The 25,532-nt window shown below is 48.4% G+C and overlaps 1 protein-coding gene across 4 annotated transcripts in view; it reads left to right on the top strand.

Annotated features, from left to right (window-relative positions):
* The window catches only part of cacna1c (calcium channel, voltage-dependent, L type, alpha 1C subunit), a 1,225,933-nt gene that overhangs the window by 703,340 nt on the left and 497,061 nt on the right, over positions 1-25,532 (top strand). For all 4 annotated transcript variants that reach the window (XM_038780480.1, XM_038780479.1, XM_038780478.1 and 1 more), the window contains one exon: positions 20,757-20,826. In XM_038780480.1, coding sequence (XP_038636408.1) covers positions 20,757-20,826 — 70 coding nt within the window. The remainder of the gene's footprint in view (positions 1-20,756; positions 20,827-25,532) is intronic.

Below are 25,532 nucleotides of genomic sequence, written 5' to 3'. Positions count from 1 at the left end.
TTGTGGGGGACGCGTGTAATTGTTCCGGAAAAAGGACAGGAGCTGATTCTAAGAGACTTGCACAATGGGCATCCAGGTGTGACCAAAATGAAAATGTTGGCCCGGAGTTATGTCTGGTGGCCAGGCCTCGACACCGACATTGAGAAGGTGGCGCAAACTGCTCCATTTGCCAAGAGCATCAGAAGCTTCCGCCAGCCGCGCCCCTACATCACTGGGAATGGCCAGGGCGGCCTTGGGCGCGCTTGCATGCGGATTTCGCCAACCCTTTTCGAGGATCCACGTTCCTTCTATTAATCAATGCCCAGTCTAAATGGCTAGAGCTGCATAAGATGGTCGGCACAACGTCCTGCGCAACAATCGAGAAGATGCGTTTGTCTTCCAGTACGCATGGCCTCCCCGAGGTGCTGGTCACGGACAACGGCACTCCGTTCACAAGTGAGGAGTTTGCGAGGTTCATGAAGATGAACGGCATACGCCATATCCGCACTGCCCCAGACCACCCGGCTTCAAATGGGTTGATGGCGCGCGCAGTGCAGACATTCAAAGGAGGCCTAAAGAAGCAGTCTTCCGGGTCGATGGACACGAGACTGGCTCGTTTCTTGTTTTCATATAGGACCATCCCCCATGGCAGGGACATGGTTTTTCTTGGCATCGGCCGATTCGGCAGTTTGTGCCCGGTGACCCAGTGTTCGTTCGGAATTTTGCTGGTGGTGCCCAGTGGGTCCCTGGCGTAATCTTTCACCAAACGGGCCCCCTTTCTTACCAGGTGCAAGCCTGGGATCGTCTCCAGCACAAGCATGTAGACCATGCTCGGTCCAGAAGACCATCCCGTCCAAAGACTCCCCACCACCGGAGCTCATTTTTACAGCCACAGAGACCAGACATAGTGGAAAGTATTCTTCACAATCCTCCTCTCGTGCCGCACTCAAAGCCTGCGCAGGTCTTTGCAGAACCACGTTGAGATAGAGACGGCGAGATGACGGAGGCAACGGACTCCGACTCCGAGATGGAGACCCAGGACGCCTCTGAGGGGGAATCCTCGGGCTCACGGGCCGTGGATGTACAACCGTTACGCCGTTCATCACGGAAGCGCCGTTCTCCATCTCGTTACATGCCACCCGATCCAGTTCCTCGTGCAAATGGTGTCCGACCTGTGGCAGAACGAGTCCAACGCCCTCCTTCGTCAGGGTCTTCGGTGGATTCCTAGGACTTTGGGGTGGGGGAGGGCCTGCTTACCACTGGCTGGGGACTGATGACAATCCCACAATCCTTTGGGAGTATGAGCTTCCCCAATGTGAGGGTTGGAGAAATCATTAGCAGATTCCCTGCATAAATAAAGCTGGCCAGCTTGGAACTGGCTAGATGAGAGTGAGCAGCAAGAGAAGTTGCTGCTGCTGTTGTATATATGTTATTGTAAATAAATGTTCTTTCTTTCTGTCCTTCAACTCGTGCTGGATTCTTCGTGGCACTCACAAAAGTTTGTAAGTTTTATTTTATTTCTAATGTAAATTATATCTATAAATTACTGCTTATGGTGTTAATTTCTCTGCAGAAATACCTGAAGATGACCTCACGTGTGGTTTTTTTAAATTCCCTTCTTCATTCTTTTCCCCTACATCCACCACTCTGCTTTTCTGTTGATCTGTTCCTCAGCACATGCTCACTGATGCCAGGGGCGGGATTCTCCCAGCCCCGCGCCGGGCCGGAGAATCCCTGCAACTGCGCCACACCGCCCCGACGGTCTGCGGAGAATCGACACCATTGTCACCGTGCATGTTTGGCGCGGCGCCGGTCGTGGGCCTCTCTATGCGGCCGAGCCACCAGTTCTCCGGCCCGAATGGCCCGAGCGGCCGCTCTAAAAAGGCAGAATACCGCCGCCGCCATCCACACCTGGTCGCAGCCGGCGGGGGAGGGCCGGGGGGTGGCCTGTGGGGGTTGGTGGGGGGGGGGGGGGGGGGGGGGGGGGCTCCGACCCATTCACCTTAAATTTTTGTCCCCTTGGAATGGTTTGTTCCACCCGAGGAAAAAGTCTCTGACTGTCTACTCTATCTATTCCCCTGATCATCTTATAAACTTTATCATCCTTCTCCGTTCTAATGAGAAAAGGCCTAGCACCCTCAACCTTTCCTCGTTAGACCTACTCTCCATTCCAGGCAACATCCTGGTAAATCTCCTTTGCACCTTTTCCAAAACTTCCACATCCTTACTAAAATGAGGCAACCAGAACTGCACACAGTACTCCAAATGTGGCCTTACCAAAGTTTTTTACAGCTGCATCATCACCTCACGGCTCTTAAATTTAATCCCTCTGCTAATGAATGCTAGCACACCATAACTGGGCTCCAGGCTGAATATTTGCCATCCACCACCACTCTCTGACTTCTATCGGTTAGCCAGTTTGTTATCCAACTAGCCAAATTCTCCACCATCCCATGCCTCCTTACTTTCTGCATAAGCCTACCATGGGGAACCTTATCAAATGCCTTACTAAAATCCATGTACACGACATCCATTGCTTTACCTTCATCCACGTGCTTGGTCACCTCCACAAAGAATTCAATAAGACTTGTGAGGCAGGACCTACCCCTCACAAATCCGTGCTGACTATCCCTAATCAAGCAGCGTCTTTCCAGATGCTCAGAAATCCTATCCCTCAGTACCTTTTCCATTACTTTGCCTACCACCGAAGTAAGACTAACTGGCCTGTAATTCCCAGGGTTATCCCTATTCCCTATTATCTGTTTCACACTGTCCGCTCCAACAATTTGGCACCTCTCATTCATAAATACTGAAGAAAAGTACTCATTCAAGACCTCTCCTATCTCTTCAGACTCAATACACAATCTCCCGCTATTGTCCTTGATCGGACCTACCCTCTCTCTAGTCATTCCCATGTTTCTCACATATCAGGGATCACAATTGTTCACAATTTACGTAGATGATTTGGAGTTGGGGACCAAGGGCAATGTGTCCAAATTTGCAGACGACACTAAGATGAGTGGTAAAGCGAAAAGTGCAGAGGATACTGGAAGTCTGCAGAGGGAGTTGGATAGGTTAAGTGAATGGGCTAGGGTCTGGCAAATGGAATACAATGTTGACAAATGTGAGGTTATCCATTTTGGTAGGAATAACAGCAAAAGGGATTATTAATTAAATGATAAAATATTAAAACATGCTGCTGTGCAGAGAGACCTGAGTGTGCTAGTGCATGAGTCGCAAAAATTTGGTTTACAGGTGCAACAGGTGGTTAAGGATGCAAATGGGATTTTGTCCTTCATTGCTAGAGGGATGGATTTTAAGACGAGGGAGGTTATGCTGCAATTGTATAAGGTGTTAGTGAGGCCACACCTGGAGTATTGTGTTCAGTTTTGGTCTCCTTACCTGAGAAAGGACGTACTGGCGCTGGAGGGTGTGTAGAGGAGATTCACTAGGTTAATCCCAGAGTTGAAGGGGTTGGATTACGAGGAGAGGTTGAGTGACTGGGACTGTACTCATTAAAATTTAGAAGGATGCGGGGGGATCTTATAGAAACATGCAAAATTATGAAGGGAATAGATAGGATAGATGCGGGGAGGTTATTTCCACTGGCGGGTGAAAGCAGAACTAGGGGGCATAGCCTCAAAATAAGGGGAAGTATATTTAGGACTGAGTTTAGGAGGAACTTCTTCACCCAAAGGGTTGTGAATCTATGGAATTCCTTGCCTAGTGAAGCAGTTGAGGCTCCTTCATTGAATGTTTTTAAGATAAAGATAGATAGTTTTTTGAAGAATAAAGGGATTAATGGTTATGGTGGAGCTGAGTCCACGAAAGATCAACCATGATCTCATTGAATGGCGGAGCAGGCTCAAGGGGCCAGATGGCCTACTCTTGCTCATAGTTCTTATATTCTTATGTTCTTATGTGTAAAAGGCCTTGGAGTTTTCCTTGATCCTACCCGCCAAAGATTTTTCATGCCCTCTCTTAGCTCTCCTAATCCCTTTCTTCAATTCCCTCCTGGCTATCTTGTATCCCTCCTGTGTCGTGTCTGAACCTTGTTTCCTCAGCCTTACATAAGTATTCTTCTTCCTCTTAACAAGACATTCAACCTCTCTTGTCAACCATGGTTCCCTCACTCGACCATCTCGTCGTCGTCCTGTCTCTCTCTCTCCCCCCCCCCCCCCCCCCCCACCACACACACACACACACACACACACACCTCTTTTACCACCCTCCCTAATCTTATTGAAACATCTATAACCAGGAACCTCCAACAACTATTTCTGCCCCTCTTATATCCAAGTTTCTGTGATGGCCACCACATCGTAGTCCCAAGTACCAATCCATGCCTTAAGTTCGCCCACCTTATTCCTGATGCTTCTTGCGTTGAAGTATACACACTTCAACCCATCTCCATGCCTGCAAGTACTCTCCTTTATCAGTGTTACCTTCCCCACTGCCTCATTACATGCTTTGGCGCCCTGAACATCGGCTACCTTAGTTGCTGGACTACAAATCTGGTTCCCATTCCCCTGCCAAATTATTTTAAACCCTCCCGAAGAGTACTAGAAAACCTCCCTCCCAGGATATTGGTGCCCCTCTGGTTCAGATGCAACCCGTCCTGCTTGTACAGGTCCCACCTTCCCCAGAATGCGCTCCAAATACCTGAAGCCCTCCCTCCTACACCATTCCTGCAGCCACATGTTCAACTGCACTCTCTCCTTATTCCTAGCCTCGCCATCACATGGCACCGGCAGCAAACCAGAGATGAGAACTCCGTCTGTCCTGGCTTTTAACTTCCAGCCTAACTCCCTAAACTCGTTCATTACATCCACACCGCTTTTCCTACCTACATCGTTAGTACCAATGTGCACCACGACATCTGGCTGCTCACCCTCCCCCTTAAGGATCCTGAAGACATGAGCCGAGACATCATGGACCCTGGCACCCGGGAGGCAACAAACCATCCGAGAATCTCGCCCGTGCCCACAGAACCGCCTGTCTGTACCTCTAACTATTGAGTCCCCTATAGCTAGTGCTCTCCTAATCTCCCCCCTTCCCTTCTGAGCCCCAGAGCAGGACCTTGTGATAGAGACCCGGTCACTGCAGCCTACCCCTGCTAGGTAATCCCCCCCAACAGTATCCAAAGCGGTATACTTATTGTTGAGAGGAACAACCACAGGGGATTCCTGCACTGACTGCTTCGTACTCTTCCCACCTCTAACTGTTACCCAGCTACCTTTGTTCTCAGGTGTAACTATGTCCCTGTAGCTTCTATCTATCACCCCCTCAGCTTCCCAAATGATCCTCAGTTCATCCAGCTCCAGCTCCAGTTCCTTAACACGGTCTATGAGGAGCTGGAGATGGCTACAATTCCCGCAGGTGAAGTCAGCAAGGACACCGGTGGTCTCCCTTACCTCGAACATTCTGCAGGAGGAACATTCCACTGCCCGAGCTGCCATCTACTTAGTCTCCCAGTAAAAAATAATTTAAAAAGTAAATAGCTTACCTGCTCACAGCACTGAGCCTTTTTGTTTAGGTTAGAGGAGGTGGATGATACAAATCACTACCACTGTGCACTGGTGGTGGAGGGAGTGAATGGTGTGGGTGGGTGCTATTAAACAGGCTGCTTTATCCTGGATAGTGTCAAACTTCTCTCATACAGGAAAGGGGAGACTATTTTATCACACTTCTTGCTTGTGCCTTATAGATTGTGGACCGGCTTTGGGTACTCAGGAGTTGAGTTACTCATTGCAGTGTTTCGCTGGCCTTCTCTTGGAGCCACACTAATTATATGGCTAATGTAGTTCAGTTTCTGGTCAATGGTAACCCGCAGGATGTTTATTTTGAGGGATTCAGTAATGGTAATGCCACTGGATGGCAAGTGGTGATGGTTAGCTTCTCTCTAGTTGGTGACGGTCTTCGCCTGGCACTTGTGTGGGGTAAATGTTATTTGCCACGTGTCAGCCAAGCCTGGATATTGGCCAGGTCTTGCTGCATTTAGACATGTAATGCTTCAGTATCTGAGGACTTGCAAATGGTGCGGAATATTGTACATTATCAGCGAACATCCCCTAATCTTCAGATGGAAGGAAGGTCATTGATGAAGCAGCTGATGATGGTTGGGCCTATGACAATACCCTGAACAGCTCCTGCAATGTTGTTTTGGAGCTTATGTAACTGACTTCCTGTAACTAAAACAATCTTCCTTTGTGCTTGGTATGACTCCAACTATTGGAGAGTTTCTCCCGTGTTTCGCCATTGATTTCTGTTTTGCTAGGGCTCCTTGATACTACACTTGATCAAATGCTGCCTTGGTGTCAAGGCAATCATACTTGCCTCACCCCTGGCGTTCATCTGTTTTGCCCATGTTTGAACCTAGACTACAATGAGGTCAAGAGCTGAGTAGCCTTAACGTAACCCAAACTGAGCATCAGTGAGCATGTTATTGCTCAGTAAGTGCCTCTTGATTGCACTGTTGATGTTCACTTCCATCACTTTACTGTTGATCTAGACTGGACTGATGGAATGGTAATTGTGTTAAGAACCTGCTGATGTTAATTGCAAGGGTACCTCAAATCAAGAAGGGTGACCTGAAACACTGTTTCTTCATGGTGTATATTTTCAATTTGGTATACTGTGAGAAAAGATATGCAAACCAGGGAGAAATAGTCAGTTGATTTGTGATGAGTTAATAAAGAATATTTCTTAGCTTAAAAGAAAGCACACGACATGGGACTATATGCTACAACAGTATACTCAACAACACTAATGGCTATACATACAGTATTACACAAAGTTACTTCTCTGTTCCCAATTATCTACGTTTCCTGATCTCTGAGATGCCCTTTGGTTCCAACCAACTCTATAATATATAACTCTATATAACCATAATATATAACTCTATAACCTAAATCCAGCAGATAATTACCACTCAGGTTATTTGTCCACGTTTGGGAAAACTGTCTTCAGTTTCAGCGAGGGCATAATCTTGTCAGTTCGAGTTTAGGAATTTAACTGTCTGCCTTTGTAGTAATAACTTGTTTTCGGGGGTGACGACTTTCTGCAGCCTCTACTGTGTCCTTTTCTCCAGTTATTGTGCTCTAGATATATTGGGCAGGATTCTCCGATAATGAGGCTAAGTGTCGACGCCGTCGTAAATGCCGGAGCATTTTACGACGGCGCATCTGGCCGCTAGGAGCAGCTATTCTCTGCCGCACAGGGGGCCAGCACGGCACTGGATCACTTCACGCAGCTCCAGCTGCCGATATGGGTGCCAGCACGAGCGGCGTGGGTCCGCACATGTCAGCCACGGTTGGCGTGGGTCTGCGCATGCGTGCCACGGCTGCGGGCAACATGGCAGAGCCCTACAGGGGTCCAGCGCGGAGTAACATAGGCCCCCCTCCCTGGAATTATCCCGCATGCCAATCTGTAGCCCCCGATCGCGGGCCAGGCCACCATGGAGCCCCCCCTCGGAGTCGGATCCGCCATCCATCCCACTAGGACGGTCCCCACAGCCAGAACGCCGATGTCCCACCGGGTAGGACCACACACGAACGGCGCCAGTGGGACTCGGCTGAACTCGGCGAGCATTCGGCCCGTCGAGCGCGGAGAATCGCTGGGGGGGGGGGGGCTGCATTGAGCGGCCCTCAACCGGCGCCACGGCGACCACGCTAGCGCCATTGCCGCCAAATGGTCGCCGGAGAACCGACAGCTGGCATCGGAGCGGCGTTGCGGGATTCGCGCCCCCCTCTGGCGATTCTCCAACCCCGCGTGGGATCGGAGAATCCCGCCCCTGATTCTTTCTCTTTGATGTTACTCATTGTGTGGACCTGGCTTTGACGTTACCTCTTCATTGTTTTCCCCTAGTCACAGAGGCAAACACTTATAATCACTGGTATGCTAATTTGCATATCAAAACTCTCCTTCAGACTGGTGGCCAAGGACTTTGAACATCAAATCCTTGAATATTCTGAGCAGCTCTTAAATCCTGTGTCTACCCATGCTCGGGATAAAATTCCCACGTTCCTGACATAGCCCTTATCAAATCCCCTCTTTATTTTATTTTAATCTTAATTTTCCCCAATTCTTAATAATTGGCTGTTTTGGATTTGTCCTACTTTTTGTGTACAGGACATACCTGGGCAATTTTGCACATTGCTGGGTAGATGCCAGTGTTGTAGCTGTGCTGAAACGGCTTGGCGAATTTCAGAAGCACAAGTCTTCAGCAGTTCCATCGTTGCAGTGTGTCAGGGTCCACAACCTATACAGTATCCAATACCTTTAGTCATTTCTTGATGTCATGTGGAATGAATCAAATTTGCTGAAGACTGGAATCTGTAATGCTGGGAAACTCAGGAGAAGGCCCATATAGATCAGTTACTTGGCACTTCTAGCTGAAGATTGTAGCAAAAGCTTCAGCCTTGTCTTTTGCATTGATGTGGTGTGCTCAGCCATCATTGAGGATTGGGATATTTGTGAAGCCTCCTCCTCCAAGGAGTTGCTTAATTTCCCCCTACCATTCACAACTGGATGTGATTGGACTGCAGAGCTTAGATCTGATCCGTTAATGGAACCGCTTAGCTTTGTCTATCACTTGCTGCTTATGCTGTTTGGCACGCAATTAGTCTTGTGTCATAGCTTCACCAGGTTGACACTTCATTCTTAGGTATGGCTGGTACTGGTCTTGGTATGCCCTCCTGCACTCTTCATTGAACCAAGATTGATCCCCAAGCTTGGTGGCGATGCTAAAGTGGGGGAATATGCGAGGCGATGAGGTTAGAGATTGTGGTTGAGTCCAGTTATGATGGCCTCATGGTTTTGCAGTCTTGAGTTGCTAGATCTGTTTGAAATGTATCCCATTTAAGTGGTAGTTATCCTCAGTGTGAAGACAGAACTTCATCTTCACCACGACTTCGGGATGGGCCATTCCTACCAATTCATACCATCCAGCAGAGGGCAGCAGAGCTTCTGATTGGCTGTTCCGGGGAGATTTGCATACGTGCAGTGCGGTCAGCGTAAGTTGAAGGTGCACCAGCCCAAGTGACCCGAGGAGTTCGACGGAAGGCAAGCATCCAGCAGAGGGCAGCAGAGCAGAGCTTCTGATTGGCTGTTCCGGGGAGATTTGCATACGTGCAGTGCGGTCAGCGTAAGTTGAAGGTGCACCTGCACAAGTGACCCGAGGAGTTCGATGGAAGGCAAGCATCCAGCAGAGGGCAGCAGAGCAGAGCTTCTGATTGGCTGTTCCGGGGAGATTTGCATACGTGCAGTGCGGTCAGCGTAAGTTGAAGGTGCACCTGCACAAGTGACCCGAGGAGTTCGACGGAAGGCAAGCATCCAGCAGAGGGCAGCAGAGCAGAGCTTCTGATTGGCTGTTCCGGGGAAATTTGCATACGTGCAGTGCGGTCAGCGTAAGTTGAAGGTGGTTTGTGAAGGGGCTGTTCTCGAGTGACAGCTTTACCCGAAACACTACTTACGTAGTGTCTCCCACCCATCCTCCTCCTCTAACCAAAAAAAAAGTTCTGTCCTTTGGATTGCTAAACTAACAAGTTTTTTATTTTTATTTTTCAGTAGTTGGGAAGTTAGTTCAGTGGGAATGGAGGCTAGGGCAGTTGAATGTTCCTCCTGCAGAATGTGGGAGGAAAGGGTCACCTCTAGTGTCCCTGCTGACTACATCTGCGGGAAGTGCACCCAACTCCAGCTCCTCGAGAGCCGCGTTAGGGACCTGGAGCTGGAGTTGGATGAACTTCGGATCATTCGGGAGGCGGAGGAGGTTATTGAGAGGAGTTATAGGGAGGTAGTCACACCTCAGGTAAAAGAAGAAGGTAGATGGGTTACAGTCAGGGGAGGGAGAGGGAACCGGCAGGCAGTGCAGGGATCCCCTGTGGCCGTTCCCCTCTATAACAAGTATACCATTTTGGATACTGTTGCGGGGGACGACTTACCAGGGGTAAGCAATAGGGCACAGGTCTCTGGCACAGAGTCTATCCCTGTTGCTCAGAAGGGAAGGGAGAAGAGGAACAGAGCACTTGTCATTGGGGACTCCATAGTTAGAGGAACAGACAGGAGGTTCTGTGGGAATGAAAGAGACTCACGGTTGGTGTGTTGCCTCCCAGGTGCCAGGGTTCGTGATGTCTCTGATCGTGTTTTTGGGATCCTTAAGGGGGAGGGGGAGCAGCCCCAAGTCGTGTTCCACATAGGTACCAACGACATAGGTAGGAAGAGAGATGGGGATTTGAGACAGAAATTCAGGGAGCTAGGAAGCTGAGAGCTAGAACAGAGTTGTTATCTCTGGGTTGTTACCCGTGCCACGTGCTAGCGAAGTGAGAAATAAGGAGAGACAGGAGTTGAACACGTGGCTACAGGGATGGTGCAGGAGGGAGGGTTTTGGTTTCCTGGATAATTGGGGCTCATTCTGGAGTAGGTGGGACCTCTACAAACAGGATGGTCTTCACTTGAACCAGAGGGGTACCAATATCCTGGGGGGGAGATTTGCTAGTGCTCTTCGAGGGGGTTTAAACTAATTCAGCAGGGGGATGGGAACCTAAATTGTAGTCCCAGTGTACAGGATGTTGAGAGTAGTGAGGTCAGGGATAGGGTTAAAAGTTCGAAAGAGGGAACCGGCAAGCAAGACGCTGGTTTGAAGTGTGTCTACTTCAACGCCAGGAGCATCCGGAATAAGGTGGGTGAGCTTGCAGCATGGGTTGGTACCTGGGATCTCGATGTTGTGGCGATTTCGGAGACATGGGTAGAGCAGGGACAGGAATGGTTGTTGCAGGTTCCAGGATTTAGATGTTTCTGTAAGAACAGAGAAGATTGTAAAAGAGGGGGGGGGGTGGCATTGTTAATCAAGGAAAGTATTACGGTGGTAGAAAGGACGTTTGAGGACTCGTCGACTGAGGTAGTATGGGCCGAGGTTAGGAACAGGAGAGGAGAGGTCACCCTGTTGGGAGTTGTCTATAGACCTCCGAATAGTTCCAGAGATGTAGAGGAAAGGATTGCAAAGATGATTCTTGACAGGAGCGAGAGTAACAGGGTAGTTGTTATGGGGGACTTTAACTTTCCAAATATTGACTGGAAATACTATAGTTCAAGTACTATAGATGGGTCAGCTTTTGTACAGTGTGTGCAGGAGGGTTTTCTGACACAGTATGTAGACAGGCCAACAAGGGGCGAGGCCACATTGGATTTGGTACTGGGTAATGAACCCGGCCAGGTGTTAGATTTAGATGTAGGTGAGCACTTTGGTGATAGTGATCACAACTCGGTTATGTTTACTTTAGCAATGGGCAGGGATAGGTATATACCGCAAGGCAAGAATTATAGCTGGGGGAAAGGCAATTATGATACTATTCGGCAAGATTTAGGATGTATAGGATGGGGAAGGAAACTGCAGGGGATGGGTACAATCGAAATGTGGAGCTTTTTCAAGGAACAGCTACTGTGTCCTTGATAAGTATGTACCTGTCAGGCAGGGAGGAAGTTGTCGAGCAAGGGAACCGTGGTTTACTAAGGAGGTTGAAGCACTTGTCAAGAGGAAGAAGAAGGCTTATGTTAGGATGAGACATGAAGGCTCAGTTAGGGCACTTGAGAGTTACAAGTTAGCCAGGAAGGACCTAAAGGGAGAGTTAAGAAGAGCGAGGAGAGGACACGAAAAGTCGTTGGCGGATAGGATCAAGGAAAACCCTAAGACTTTCTATAGGTATATCAGGAACAAAAGAATGACTAGAGTAAGATTAGGGCCAATCAAGGATGGTAGTGGAAAGTTGTGTGTGGAATCAGAGGAGATAGGGGAAGCGTTAAATGGATATTTTTCGTCAGTGTTTACACTGGAGAAAGACAATGTTGTCGAGGAGCACACTCAGGTTCAGTCGACCAGGCTAGATGGAATTGAGGTTCAAAAGGAGGAGGTGTTAGCAATTTTGGAAAATGTCAAAATAGATAAGTCCCCTGGGCCAGATGGGATTTATCCTAGGATTCTCTGGGAAGCCAGGGAGGAGATTGCAGAGCCTTTGTCCTTGATCTTTATGTCGTCTTTGTCGCCAGGAATAGTGCCGGAAGACTGGAGGATAGCAAATGTTGTCCCCTTGTTCAAGAAGGGGAGTAGAGACAACCCTGGTAATTATAGACCTGTGAGCCTTACTTCGGTTGTGGGTAAAATGTTGGAAAAGGTTATAAGAGATAGGGTTTATAATCATCTTGAAAAGAACAAGTTGATTAACGATAGTCAACACGGTTTTGTGAAGGGTAGGTCATGCCTCACAAACCTGAGTTTTTTGAGAATGTGACCAAACAGGTGGATCAGGGTAAAGCGGTTGATGTGGTGTATATGGATTTCAGTAAGGCGTTTGATAAGGTTCCCCATGGTAGGCTATTGCAGAAAATAAGGAAGTATGGGATTGAAGGTGATTTAGCGGTTTGGATCAGTAATTGGCTAGCTGAAAGAAGACAGAGGGTGGTGGTTGATGGCAAATGTTCATCCTAGAGTTCAGTTACTAGTGGTGTACCGCAAGGATCTGTTTTGGGGCCACTGCTGTTTGTCATTTTTATAAATGACCTGGAAGAGGGTGTAGAAGGATGGGTTAGTAAATTTGCAGATGACACGAAGGTCGGTGGAGTTGTGGATAGTGCTGAAGGATGTTATAGGATACAGAGGGACATAGATAAGCTGCAGAGCTGGGCTGAGATGTGGCAGATGAAGTTTAATGCGGAAAAGTGTGAGGTGGTTCACTTTGGAAGGAGTAACAGGAATGCAGAGTACTGGGCTAATGGCAAGATTCTTGGTAGTGTAGATGAACAGAGAGATCTCGGCATTCAGGTACATAAATCCCTGAAAGTTGCCACCCAGGTTAATAGGGCTGTTAAGAAGGCATATGGTGTGCTAGCCTTTATCAGCAGGGGGATTGAGTTTCGGAGCCTCAAGGTCATGCTGCAGCTGTACATAACTCTGGTGCGGCCGCACCTGGAGTACTGCGTGCAGTTCTGGTCACCACATTATAGGAAGGATGTGGAAGCTTTGGAAAGGGTTCAGAGGAGATTTGCTAGGATGTTACCTGGTATGGAGGGAAGATCTTACGAGGAAAGGCTCAGGGACTTGAGGTTGTTTTCGTTAGAGAGGAGAAGGCTGAGAGGTGACTTAATAGAGACATATAAGATAGTCAGAGGGTTAGATAGGGTGGACAGTGAGAGTCTTTTTCCTTGGATGGTGATGACCAACACGAGGGGACATAGCTTTAAATTGAGGGGTGATAGATATAGGACAGATGTCAGAGGCAGTTTCTTTACTCGGAGAGTAGTAGGGGTGTGGAACGCCCTGCCTGCAACAGTAGTAGACTCACCAACTTTAAGGGCATTTAAATGGTCACTGGATAGACATATGGATGAAAATGGAATAGTGTAGGTCAGATAGGCTTCAGATGGTTTCACAGGTCGGCGCAACATCGAGGGCCAAAGGGCCCGTACTGCGCTGTAGTGTTCTATGTTCCACTGTCATGGACAGCAGGTTGGTGAGGGTTATATTTTTCAGGTGTATTTATCCCCCTTGTTGGTTCCCTCACCACATGCTGCAGACCAAGTCCAGCAGATATATCCTTCAGGACTTGCAGCTCAGACAGTAGTGGTGCAATAGAGGCATTCCTGGTGATGGATGCAGACCGGGTTGTCATATGGATGCTCAGAACAGGTGCCGGAATGTGGCGACGAGGGACTTTTCACAGTAACTTCATTTGAAGCCTACTTGTGACAATAAGCAATTTTCAAATAGCAAGTACAACAAAAATAAATCTCAGATATTTAACCCCCTCAGCATGTGGCACCAATTTCGGCCAAAAGGTCCTTCAAGGCTCTGATCAACCTTTTTCTTCCAAGGATTTAGCCATCAAATCTCATCCAACAGCAACTCCCACTTAATCCAAGGTCCATAGGCGCGATTCTGCAGGTCCATTAGCCGAGTGCACAAATCCTGTAATAGCTGCAAATTATTGCAAGAGGCATTGACTGTGGCGAGTCAAATGATAAAGTGGGATGGGCACCAGACATGTGAGCAAATGCTAGCCGCCTGTTAAGGTGTAGGAATGGCTACTTCCAGGAGCAGGAGACGCACCTGCGGTTGAAGGACCAGGTTATGTTGAGGAAGATGGGTGGCTCGGGGTTTGGCTCAAAGTCGTGAGGGGTGGCCATATTGTTGAACATAAGAATGGGATTTGTGGGGACCCAGGTGGAAGATATGTAATAGTGAGTGCAGTGCTGGAGGGGACGCCAGTGGTGCTAGTCAACGTATATGCGGCGAATTGGGATGATGTGGGGTTTGGAGGGGTTTGCTGGTAACCCAGACCTAGATGTGCACCAATTGATCATGGGTGGAGATTTGAACTGCATGATGGAATTAAAGGTGGACAGGTCGAGCCTCAAGTTGCTGGGAAGGGTGAGGATGGTGAAGGAGTTGGGAGGGTTTATGGAGCGGGTGGAAATGGTTGATCCGTGGAGGTTTAAGAACCCGTGGGGGGGGGGGGGGGGGGGGGGGGGGTGCGGTTCTCACACGTGAATAAGGTGCACTCAACAATAAATTTTTTTGTGAGATGTGGGGATGGTGGGGGCGGAGTATGCGGGGATTGCGATATCAGTTCATGTGCTTCATTGGCTGGAGGTGAGGCTTAGTGCGGGTCAGGTGCCAGGGCTGGGATGAAGGCTAGATTTGGGTTTGTTGGCGGATAAGGGGTTCTGCGAAAAGGTGAGGTTGGTTATCGGGAAGATGTCGGCGGCCATTTTCTGGGAGGTGTTGAAGCCAGTGATCAGAGGGGAGATCATCTAATTCAAGACACACAGGGACAGGAGGAGGAGGGAGGAGCCTGGACGGTTGTTGGATGAAAGAGTTGAGTGGACAGGAAATACTTGGGGGCCTTCACTAAAGAGCTGTTGACGGAGAGGAAGAGGCACAGGGGCAGTTGGATAGGCTGACAGTGGGATGAGCAGTGAGGTAGCTACAGAGGGTGAGGGAGGTGCAATATAAGTATGGGAAGAAGGCGAGCCGCATGGTGGCCCACCAGCTGAGGAGGCAGGTAGCGTCCAGGGAAATCTTAAAGGTGCGAACAGAGGAGGGGGGAGTAGTGCCAGAGCCGGTGGGGAAAATGCGGTGTTCTGGGGGTACTATGAGGAGCTGTGCAGGGCAGAGTCAGGTGGAGAGTTAGGGGATATGGTATGGTTCCTGGATGGATTGGAATTTCCAAGGTTGGAGGAAGAGAGAAGGCAAGCATTGGAGGAGCCGCTGGGGCTGAGGGAGGTGATTGACAGCATTAGGAGAAGGAAATCAGGGAAGGTTCCAGGGCTGGATGGCTGTAAAAAGTTATAAACCGTTTGCAACAGAGTTAGCACCGCATTTGTTGCGGATGTTTAGTGAGGCGTTGGAGAAGGGGTTGCTGCCAGAGACACTGATGCAGGCATTGATCACACTAATCCCAAAGATGGGGAAGGATCTGTTTGAATGTGAGTCTCGGCCCATTTCGCTGTTGAACACCGAGGTGAAAATGCTGGCTAAGTTGGTGGCGGAGAGGATGGAAGGATATGCCAGTGGTGGTCGCTGAGGATCAAACGGGTTTCGTAAAGGGTAGGCAGATCTCCAGTCGGATCAGGAGACTGTTCTATATGGTTATTAGTATGGCAGCGCCAGAGGGCATTGTTTCTATTGATGCAGAGAAGGCTTTTGATTTGCTGAAATGGAGGTATCTACTTGAGACCTTGGGTAGGTTTGGGTTTGGCCTGACGTTTGTGGCGTGGGTGCGCTTGTTATATGTAGCCCGGTGGCAAGTGTGTGTACGAATGAGATAAGTTCACAGAGTTTTGGGCTGCATAGGGATACGAGACAGGGGTGTCCGCTTTCCTTGTTCTTGTTCGCGTGGTGATTGAGCCCTTGACGATGGCCCTAAAGGGGTCCATGGAGAGGCAAGGGATTGTGAAGGGGCGCAGGAAGCATCAGGTGTCGTTGTACGCAGACAACCTGTTGTTCATGTTGGACCCGTATGGATATGGCTGAAGTTGAGGTTCGATACACCGAGCGGCCTGGCTGAGGGTTGGAAAAGATCAAATTTGATTTGAGGGGGTCGCCGGGGTGGGGGCCTTAGAGACATGGTGGAGGTTGGCCATGACAATGTTTGAGGAAAAGTTCATCACGGCCGATGGTGAGGAAGAGTGACTAGGGGGTAAAAAGAGGAAACATTGTACAAACTGTGGACTCTGTGGTTGTGGAGTGTGTTATATATATTACTGTTTTTTACATGTTTGGAATAAAATACATTTTTGAAAAAATAGTAATAATCGCTTATTGTCACAAGTAGGCTTCAATGAAGTTACAGTGAAAAGCCCCTAGTCGCCACATTCCGGCGCCTGTTCGGGGAGGCCGGTACAGGAATTGAACTCGCGCTGCTGGCCTTCTTCTGCATTACAAGCTAGCTGTTTAGCCCACTGTGCTAAACCAGCCCCTATGAGGACAAGAGCAGACTACTTATGGGAACACTACCAGCTGCAGGTTCCCCTCCAAGGCACACACCATTCTGACTTGGAACTATATTGCCATTCCTTTGCTATGATGTGTCTGCTAGAGGTTGAATAGCAAGATAATCTGGCATTGCACTCAACCTGCCACCGTGAATAAGGTAATTTGACCTTTTCCTTTACCGGACCCTCTTCCTCCTGATCACACTTTGCCTGGTCCTGGGGTGGGATTTCTGGCCGTTCCCACCAGTGGGACATTCCAGCCCCGCTGACGGCAAGCCGCTGCTGCGGGCTCCCCAGCTACAGAGATGCAAATAACAGGAAACCCCGTTGGCAGGTATAGGTAATATAGGAATGCATACTTTGCATCAGTCTTCACAGTGGAAGAAACCAGTGGCACACCAGAACTTCAAGAGAGTCATAGGGCAGAGGTGAGTGAAGTGGCCATCACTAAGGAGAAGGTGCTGGGGAAACTAAAATGTCTGATAAATCACCCGGACCAAATGGGCGTCACCCCAGGTGTCTGAAGGAGATAGCTTAGGTTATTCTGGAGGCTTTGGTGGTGACCTTTCAAGAATCACTGGGGGCAGGGAAGGTCCCAGAGGATTGGAAAATGGCTAATGTAACTGTTTAAGAAGGAAGGAAGGCAGAAGACAGGAAATTATAGCCTGACTTTAGTTGTTGGTAAGATTTTAGAGTCAATTATTCAGGATGAGATTGCAGAGTACTTAGACCTGCATGGTAAAGAAGGGCTGAATAAGCACAGATTCATCAAGGGGAGGTCATGCCTCACAAATCTTTATAATTCTTTGAGAAGGTAACAAAATTCGACAGGGGGAACCAGTGGACATGATCTATTTGGATTTCCGGATGTCCTTTGACAAGGTGCCATACAGGAGGCTTTTAAAGCAGACCAAGGCAGGCCAGCAGCACAGGTTCAATTCTTGTACCCCCCCCCCCCCCCCCCCCCCCCCCCACCGAACAGGCGCCGGAATGTGGCGACTAAGGGCTTTTCACAGTAACTTCATTTGAAGCCTACTTGTGACAATAAGCTATTTTCATTTCATTTCAAGGTGCTGGCATGGATAGAGGATTGGCTGACTGGCAGAAGGCAGAGAGTGGGGATAAAGTGGTCCTTTTCAGGAAGGCAGCCAATGACTAGTGGTGTTCCGCAGGGGTCAGTGTTGGGACCACAGATATTCACAATATACATTAATGATGTGGAAGAAAGACCTCAGAACCTTGTTGCTAAGTTTGCAGCTGATACAAAGAAATGTAAAAGGACAGGTTGAGGAATCAGAGTGGCTGCAGAAGGACCTGGACTGGCTAGAAGAGTGGACAAAGAAGAAGCAGATGGAGTACAGTGCAGAAAAATGTGAGGCTGTGCACTTTGGTAGGAAGACTAGAAGCTTGGACTATTTTCTAAATGGGAAAAGGCTTCGGAAATCAGAAGCACAAAGAGACTTAGGAGTCCTAGTTCAGGATTCTCTTGAGGTTCAGTTGAAAGTTAGGAAGGCAAATGCAATGTCAGCATTCATGTCAAGAGGATCAGAATACGAGAGCAAGGATGTACTGTTGAGGATATAAAAGCTATGGTCAGACCCCATTTGGAGTATTGTGAGCAGTTTTGGGCCCCATATCTAAGGATGTGCTGGCCTTGGAAAGGGTCCAGAGGAGGTTCACAAGAATGATCCCTGGAATGAAGGCCTTGTCAGATGAGGAGCAGTTGAGAACTCTGGGTCTGTACTCGATGGAGTTTAGAAGGATGAACAGGCATCTTATTGAAACTTACAAAATATTGAGAGAGCTATATAGAGTGAATGTGGGGAAGATCTTTCCATTAGTAGGTGAAACTAGAATCAGAGGGCATAGCCTCAGACTGAAGGGACGATCCTTTAAAACAGAGATGAGGAGGAATTTCTTCAGCCAGAGGCTGCGGAGGCCAAGTCACTGAGTGTCTTTAAGGGAGAGGTAGATAGGGGCCGGGTTTCTCTGAGGCCGCGCCGGGTCAGAGAATCGCCGGTGATGCGGGAAATTCCCGCCACGGAGCTCCGACTCCGGGACGCGATTCTCTGGCGACCGGGAGCAACCGATTGCCGGGCTCCTGCGATCTGGAGGGGACCTACCTCGTTTCGCAAGGGCCCGCTGTAGGGCTCCGCCATGTTAGGCAGAGCTGGCGGAGAAACGGCCACCATGCTGATGGTTCGCGCATGCGCGTGGTTGTCCACTCATGTGCCGGCACGGAGACGGCCCTCGCACGCATGCACGGACCCGCACCAGCAGTGCAGGGACGCGTATCGGCGCCGGAACAGCGCGCAGTACTCCGGCGGCATGCTGGACCCCTGAGGGCCGCTGAATGACTGGGCCAGGAGGTGCATTGACGCCAGCGTACAACACTCTGGTGTTTACACCGGCCTCAACACTTGGCCGAGATTTCGGAGAATCCCGGCCCGGTTCTTGATTAATAAGGGGATCAGGGGTTATGGGGTGAAGGCAGGAGAATGGGGATGAGAAACATATCAACCATGATTGAATGGCAGAACAGACTCAATGGACTGAATGGCCTAATTCTGCTCCTATATCTTATGGTCTTATGGCAGACCACTCCACTGCTGTAAAACACACTGCGAGGGTGTGGAAAATCTAGTCATTATTCTCTGCCAGCTTGATCTAGGCCTGCTTGGGCTAGAATGGTGGCCTTCTCCTGCCACCCTCTGGAAAAAGGGCCTCTCTCCTCTCTTTCATTAACTCGAGGAGGACATCCAGATCTGCATAGTGATGGGAAACCTTGCCCTCAAGTCCAGCTCGCTGTCTTCTCTTCGCCATCAGTAATACAGCAATTAATACACAAAACCAGCAGTCACAGTATGACTGCCCAGGTCTTTTAAAATCAGGCTTGCATTCTTTCAGCCCTACCTCCATTCCTGCTCCCATGGCCACTAATTAGTGGCCCAACTCACCTTCCAGCCAATTAAATATTCTCCTCCTTGAAAATCAAGACCCGTTACTGCCTCCCCAGAGGGGCGGTATGAGCTGGAAAAGGCCTGATGTCACTTTCCCAGCACTGGAAGGATAACCAAAGTGCTTCAACATTCAATTTCTTGAATTTTATGTCAGCAATGCAATATGTTCAAAGTTGCTACATGAAGACAATATTAACTGGAAAGGGATAGATCTCGATATTTCTATTCTTAAAGTTAATTGAGACTTTAATGTTGTAACCAAATTGTGTTTGTGTTTCCACGTACATGCAATTGCAACCATCTTGAGAATGCAATGTAATATAAGATAGAGTATGGAGTGTGATGCACCACCAATTGGACTCGAGTCGTAGTGAAGTTCCAAACAACAGGCTTTAATACGCTAGAAGTGAGCCAGGCAGTGGTCGTACAGAGAAAAGCCGACTGCCAGCCAACACGAGCTCTTATACCCCGCCTTGTAGGTGAAGCTACCAACCTCTCAGCCAATCAGTGGGGAGTCACATGACCAACCACAACCAATTGGCAGAGAGGCATAAGACTTGCCTGGGCCAATGGGCAGCGAGGCTGCTGTACCAATGGCAGCCTGGTTCTCCGGTAATATCTTTCTAGCCATACTACCACAGAATGTCATATGTCATATTTGCATCCCTACTTCATAGTTGGTCACAGGTCTAATTTGATTCAACATGGAGCTATCTCATCTGGGGATTGTTCGGTGTTGCACGTTGCATGCACTGCAACCATTGGCCATACAATGTTCTTGCTCCTTGACCGATGTCCTCAATATTAAAGAGGAGCACCCTCCAATCCCTCACTTGTAGCTGAGAATTTTGGGCGTATGTGGCACCACTAGCCTTCTCCCCGTTAGCAACAAATTATATACAACAATAGCAATTTGAATTTTAATATCAACGTTAATATAGTAAACCATCCCAAGGTGAAGAAAACAGACAAGAAAATATGTTCAGCAAACTTAGTGGCACAATCACAAATTAAATGGCTGGCTTATTATTTGGAAAGTAACTCTCAACAGCACAGAATTTAGGATTGTTTGAAAGATCAGTTAAGCATGTGTGTATAATTGCTGGTGAATCAGTTTTACAAACAGAATAACAAATTTCTGGGTAAGAAAAGTCACCTATTCACCTATTAATCCTCATTCCAGATATAAAATGTTTCAGTGATGCTCCATTAAGTTGTTCCTCACATTAATTTTATTTCAAATCATTGATCATTTGTGATATTTAAGGTACATAACACTGAACGACATTATATTTCCAAAATTCACCAATAACCCTTTTTCATGTGTCATAGATTGGGTTGGATGACTATCAGGTTGAGGAGAATGAGGAGAAGAATCCTTACCCTACCAATGAATTCCCAGGTAACACTTTTGGGATTTTTTTGCAGAAAAACTCTGAATTCATTTGTCTTATAATTTCCTGTTACTTAATTTAATTTAAATCCAACATATGAGAACTGTACATTCCTCCTCAATTTACATTTAATTGGACCAAAGAAATATGTGCACAATGAGAGATAAGTAGCTTTGTCAAGTGTATTCTTCATTAAAAGTGGTTTCCAACATTTGAATTTGCATATTGCCTTGTTTTGTGAGTGGATCTTTCTGCACTCTTTCCAATGAATCACAATTACTAGGGATCAGAAGTCCAGAGAACGACAGAGCAGGCAGATAATCTGTTTTTGAGAATTTGGAATTGGTTACAAAAATTACACAAGAAGTGACACAGTTGATTTGCCCTCTGTTGTGTTTGGCCCACTGTACCTTATGAAGGAACCCACCAAAGAAAATGTTTTATTGATTCTCATGTGGCAAGATAGCAAGCTGATACAGAGCAAGTTATCATGGAGTCTGCTAAGTACTCCTCTGGAACTTGTATCTGGCACTGACCATTTACATGTCTGTCTTATTACCCTCTCCGACTTCTTCTGAAGATGGACGGATGTGTCTCCCTTTATATTGGTCACATAACCTTTATCTAGCGACCGCATGGTGTGGCTTTACCACCACCTGCTGGTTGGAGGTTGCGCACCATCCAACTATGATATAGCCCATAGGCATATCACCTCATCCTCGAAGGGAAGTTGCGGAGGCGGAAAATCTGAAAGAGGGTTCTATGGTCACAGAGGAGTCGGGTACGAGAATATAACAAAAATGATATTGTTAAAGCAAACTATTTACAGGTCACAATCCATGTCCCAGCTGGCATCTCACTGCCAAGGCTCCTTTCTGGGCTCACTTTTATGTCTGTATTCAATTACCTCGCTGATAGGAACCCACCCCTCAAAGAGGGAACTCGTATTCCACAAGGCTTACTGGGAGACTAATTGGTCCCACTCCATAGATCTTGTGAGAGTTATAGCAGGGGGTACAAGGAGGAGGGGATGGTGAGCATTGCATACAACTTAGGTTTAGTTTGGCTGAAGGAGGTTCATATCCAGGGATGTGCTGGAAGACAAACATTCTGTGTGAAATATAGGGGATACAGGAACCGAGAAAATTAAAAGAAAAATCTATTTTCACAAACCATTGTTTTTTAATTGTTTTTGTTTACTGAAGTGAGTGCGGGGAACACCAATTATTGTCTCAGGACAACAGAAATGATAATGAGAGTTTCTGCAATGCATCAAAATAACTGTTAATTCTTGATTATCATTTTTGTTTTGTAATATGACAGAAAAAGTAATTTAAAGACCAGACAGAATGGTAGTTCACCTCACTTTTTTTTTAACCTTGAGCTAAACTTATTGAGATTGCCATTACTTAAAAAGGAATCATTTTGGAGGGCAGCACGGTGGCACAGTGGGTTAGCACTGCTGCCTCACGGCGCCAAAGTCCCAGGTTCAATCCCAGCCCTGGGTCACTGTCCGTGTGGAGTTTGCACATTCTCCCTGTGTTTGCATGGGTTTAGTCCTCACAACCCAAAGATGTGCAGGGTAGGTGTATTGGCCACACTAAATTTTTAAAAATATATATTTTTATTCGCCTCCTTTTTCACATTTTCTCCCAAATTTACACCCACCAACAATAAACAATAATCAGTAATAAATGCAATGTCAATCCCCATATCAATAACAATAATCCCATCCTCCCACCAAACCCCAAACATCAGCTCACATGTTAACATAAACAAATAACAAAAAGAAATCAGGAATCACCCATAGTCACTATTAACACATACAGTCCCCACTCTCCCCAACCCTCCCAACCTCTCCCCCTAATATTCGATGCAATCCAATTCTCGAAAGTGCATCATGAATAACACCCATGAATTGTAGAATCCTTCCCCTCAGTTCAAATTTGACCTTCTCAAGAGTCAAGAATTCCAGCATGTCCCCCCACCACGCCAGGGCACAGGGTGGAGAGGTTGATCTCCATCCCGACAGGATCCGCCTTTGAGCGATCAACGAAGCGAAGGCTACGACATCTGCCTCTGCACCTGTTTCTAACCTCGGCTTGTCCGACACCCCGAATATGGCTTCCCGAGGGTCTGGGTCCAGTTTCATGTGCACCACTTTAGAGATTACCCTAAAAACCTCCTTCCAGTCATCCTCCAGCTTTGGACAGGACCAAAACATATGAACGTGGTTTACGAGGCTCGCCCCGCAACATTCACACACATCTTCTACACCTCAAAGAGCCGGCTCATCCTCGCCCTTGTGAGGCACACTCAATATACCACCTTCAGCTGTATCAGCCTCAACCTCGCGCACGAGGTGGAGGCATTCATTCTCCGGAGCACCTCACACCAGAACCCCCCCCTCTATAACCTGTCTCAACTCTTCCTCCCAATTTGCTTTGATCCCTTCCAGCGGTGCTTTCTCCTCTCCCAAAATAGGCCCGTAAACCGCCGACACGACCACGTTCTCCGGTCCTCCTGTCGCCAGCACCTCCTCCAGCAATGTGGAGGCCGGCTCCACCGGGAAACTCTGTATCTCGTTTCTGACAAAGTCTCAAACCTGCATGTATCTAAACATTTCTCCCTGCTCCAGGCCATACTTCACTTCCAGCTCCTTCAATCCTGCAAACCGACTCCCAAGAAACAACTCTTTTAGCGTCCTAATTCCTTTCTCCTCACATCTCCGAAATGTTTAATTCCACTTCCCTGGCTCAAATCTATGGTTCCCCCAAATCGGCCTTTCCCTTGACCCTGCCCCCAACCCGAAGTGCTGGCAAAACTGCCTCTAAATTCTCAACAAAGCTATTACTACCGGACTCCCTGCATATTTCCCCGGGGCCGTCAGGATCGGCACTGTTGCTAGCACCTTCAATCCTTTTTTTTTACAGACAATTTTATTGAGGTATTTTCGGCATTGTAAACAGTAACAATATACATTAGTGTGCAGATACCAATTACAAAAAACATAGTGCAAATAACAGTACCACTCTCGCAGATAGACCCGCCCATTCTTCCCCCCTACTCGACACTATTCTACCCCCGCGAAGAAGTCAATGAATGGTTGCCACCTCCGGGCGAACCCCGATAGTGATCCTCGTAAGGTAAATTCGATTTTTTCCAAGCCGAGAAAGCTTGCCATGTCCGACAGCCATACTTCGGTCCTTGGGGGCTTTGAGTCCTTCCAGGCCAACAGTATTCGTCGCTGGGCTTTCAAGGAAGCAAAGGCCACAACGTCGGCCTCTATCTCCTCCTGTACTCCCGGGTCTTCCGACACCCCAAACATTGCCACCTCTGGACTCATCGCCACCCTTGTTTTCAGTACCCGGGATATGACGTCCGCAAATCCCTGCCAGTATCCCCTGAGTTTTGGACATGCCCAGAACATGTGGACATGGTTCGCTGGTCCTCCCCCACATCTAGCACACTTGTCCTCCAGCCCAAAGAATTTGCTCATCCGGGCCACCGTCATGTGGGCCCGGTGAACCACCTTGAACTGAATCAGGCTGAGCCTGGCACATGGTTGCATTTACCCTCCCCAGAGCGTCTGCCCATACGCCTCCCTCCAACTCCCCACCAAGCTCCTCCTCCCACTTAAGTTTCAGTTCCTCGGTCCCTGTGTCCGCCGCTCCCATAAGCTCCTTATAAATATCTGAGACTCTCCCCTCTCCTACCTCACCCCTGGAAATTACCGTGTCCTGGATCCCCCTTGGTGGAAGGCGTGGAAAGGACGGGGTCTGTCTACGTACAAAATCCAGCACCTGCAAGTACCGAAAGTCATTCCCCCTCGCCAGCCCGAACTTTTCCTCCAGCGCCCTCATGTTCGCGAAGCTCCCTTCCAGGAACAAGTCGCCCATCCTTCCCACCTTCGCCACGCTCGAAACCCGCCATCCATCTTCCCCGGGACAAATCGGTGGTTGTCACGTATTGGGGACCAGACCGACGCTCCCATTTCCCCCGCAGGCATCCTCCATTGGCCCCAAATCCGCAAAGCTGCCACCACTATAGGGCTGGTGGAGGATCTGGCCGGCGGGAGCGGCAGGGGAGCCATGACCAGGGCTGCCAAGCTGGTGCCCCTGCACGAAGCAGCCTCCACCCGCTCCCAAACCGACCCCGTACCCACCATCCATTTCCTTATCATGGCTATGTTAGCCGCCCAGTAGTAGTTGCTGAGGTTCGGCAACGCCAGCCCTCCCTCGCTACGGTTCCGTTCCAGCATCCCCCTCTTTACCAGCGGGGACTTCCCCGCCCAAACAAATCCCAGGATGATTTTGTTGATTCTTTTAAAGAAGGACCGCGGAATGAAAATAGGGAGACACAAAAATAAACAGGAATCTCGGGAGAATTGTCTTCTTCACCGTCTGTACTCTCCCTGCCAACAACAGCGGGAGTGCATCCCACCTCCGAAACTCGCTCCTCATTTGCTCCACCAGCCTGGACAAGTTCAACTTATGCATCTTACCCCAGTCGTGCGCCACTTGTATCCCTAGACACCTAAAACTTTCTCCAACCAGCCTAAATGCTAGCTCCCTCAGCCTATTCTCCTGACCCCTCGCCTGCGCCACAAACATCTCGCTTTTTGCCATGTTCAACTTGTAGCCTGAAAACCGGCCAAACCCCCCTAGGATTTCCATAATCCCGTCCATCCCTGCCGCTGGATCTGACACATACA

The sequence above is a fragment of the Scyliorhinus canicula genome, chromosome 20 (genome assembly GCF_902713615.1).
Source record: "Scyliorhinus canicula chromosome 20, sScyCan1.1, whole genome shotgun sequence".
NCBI lineage: Eukaryota > Metazoa > Chordata > Chondrichthyes > Carcharhiniformes > Scyliorhinidae > Scyliorhinus > Scyliorhinus canicula.
Note: the sequence above shows the minus strand (reverse complement) of the source record. Positions and strands in the feature narration are given on the sequence as shown.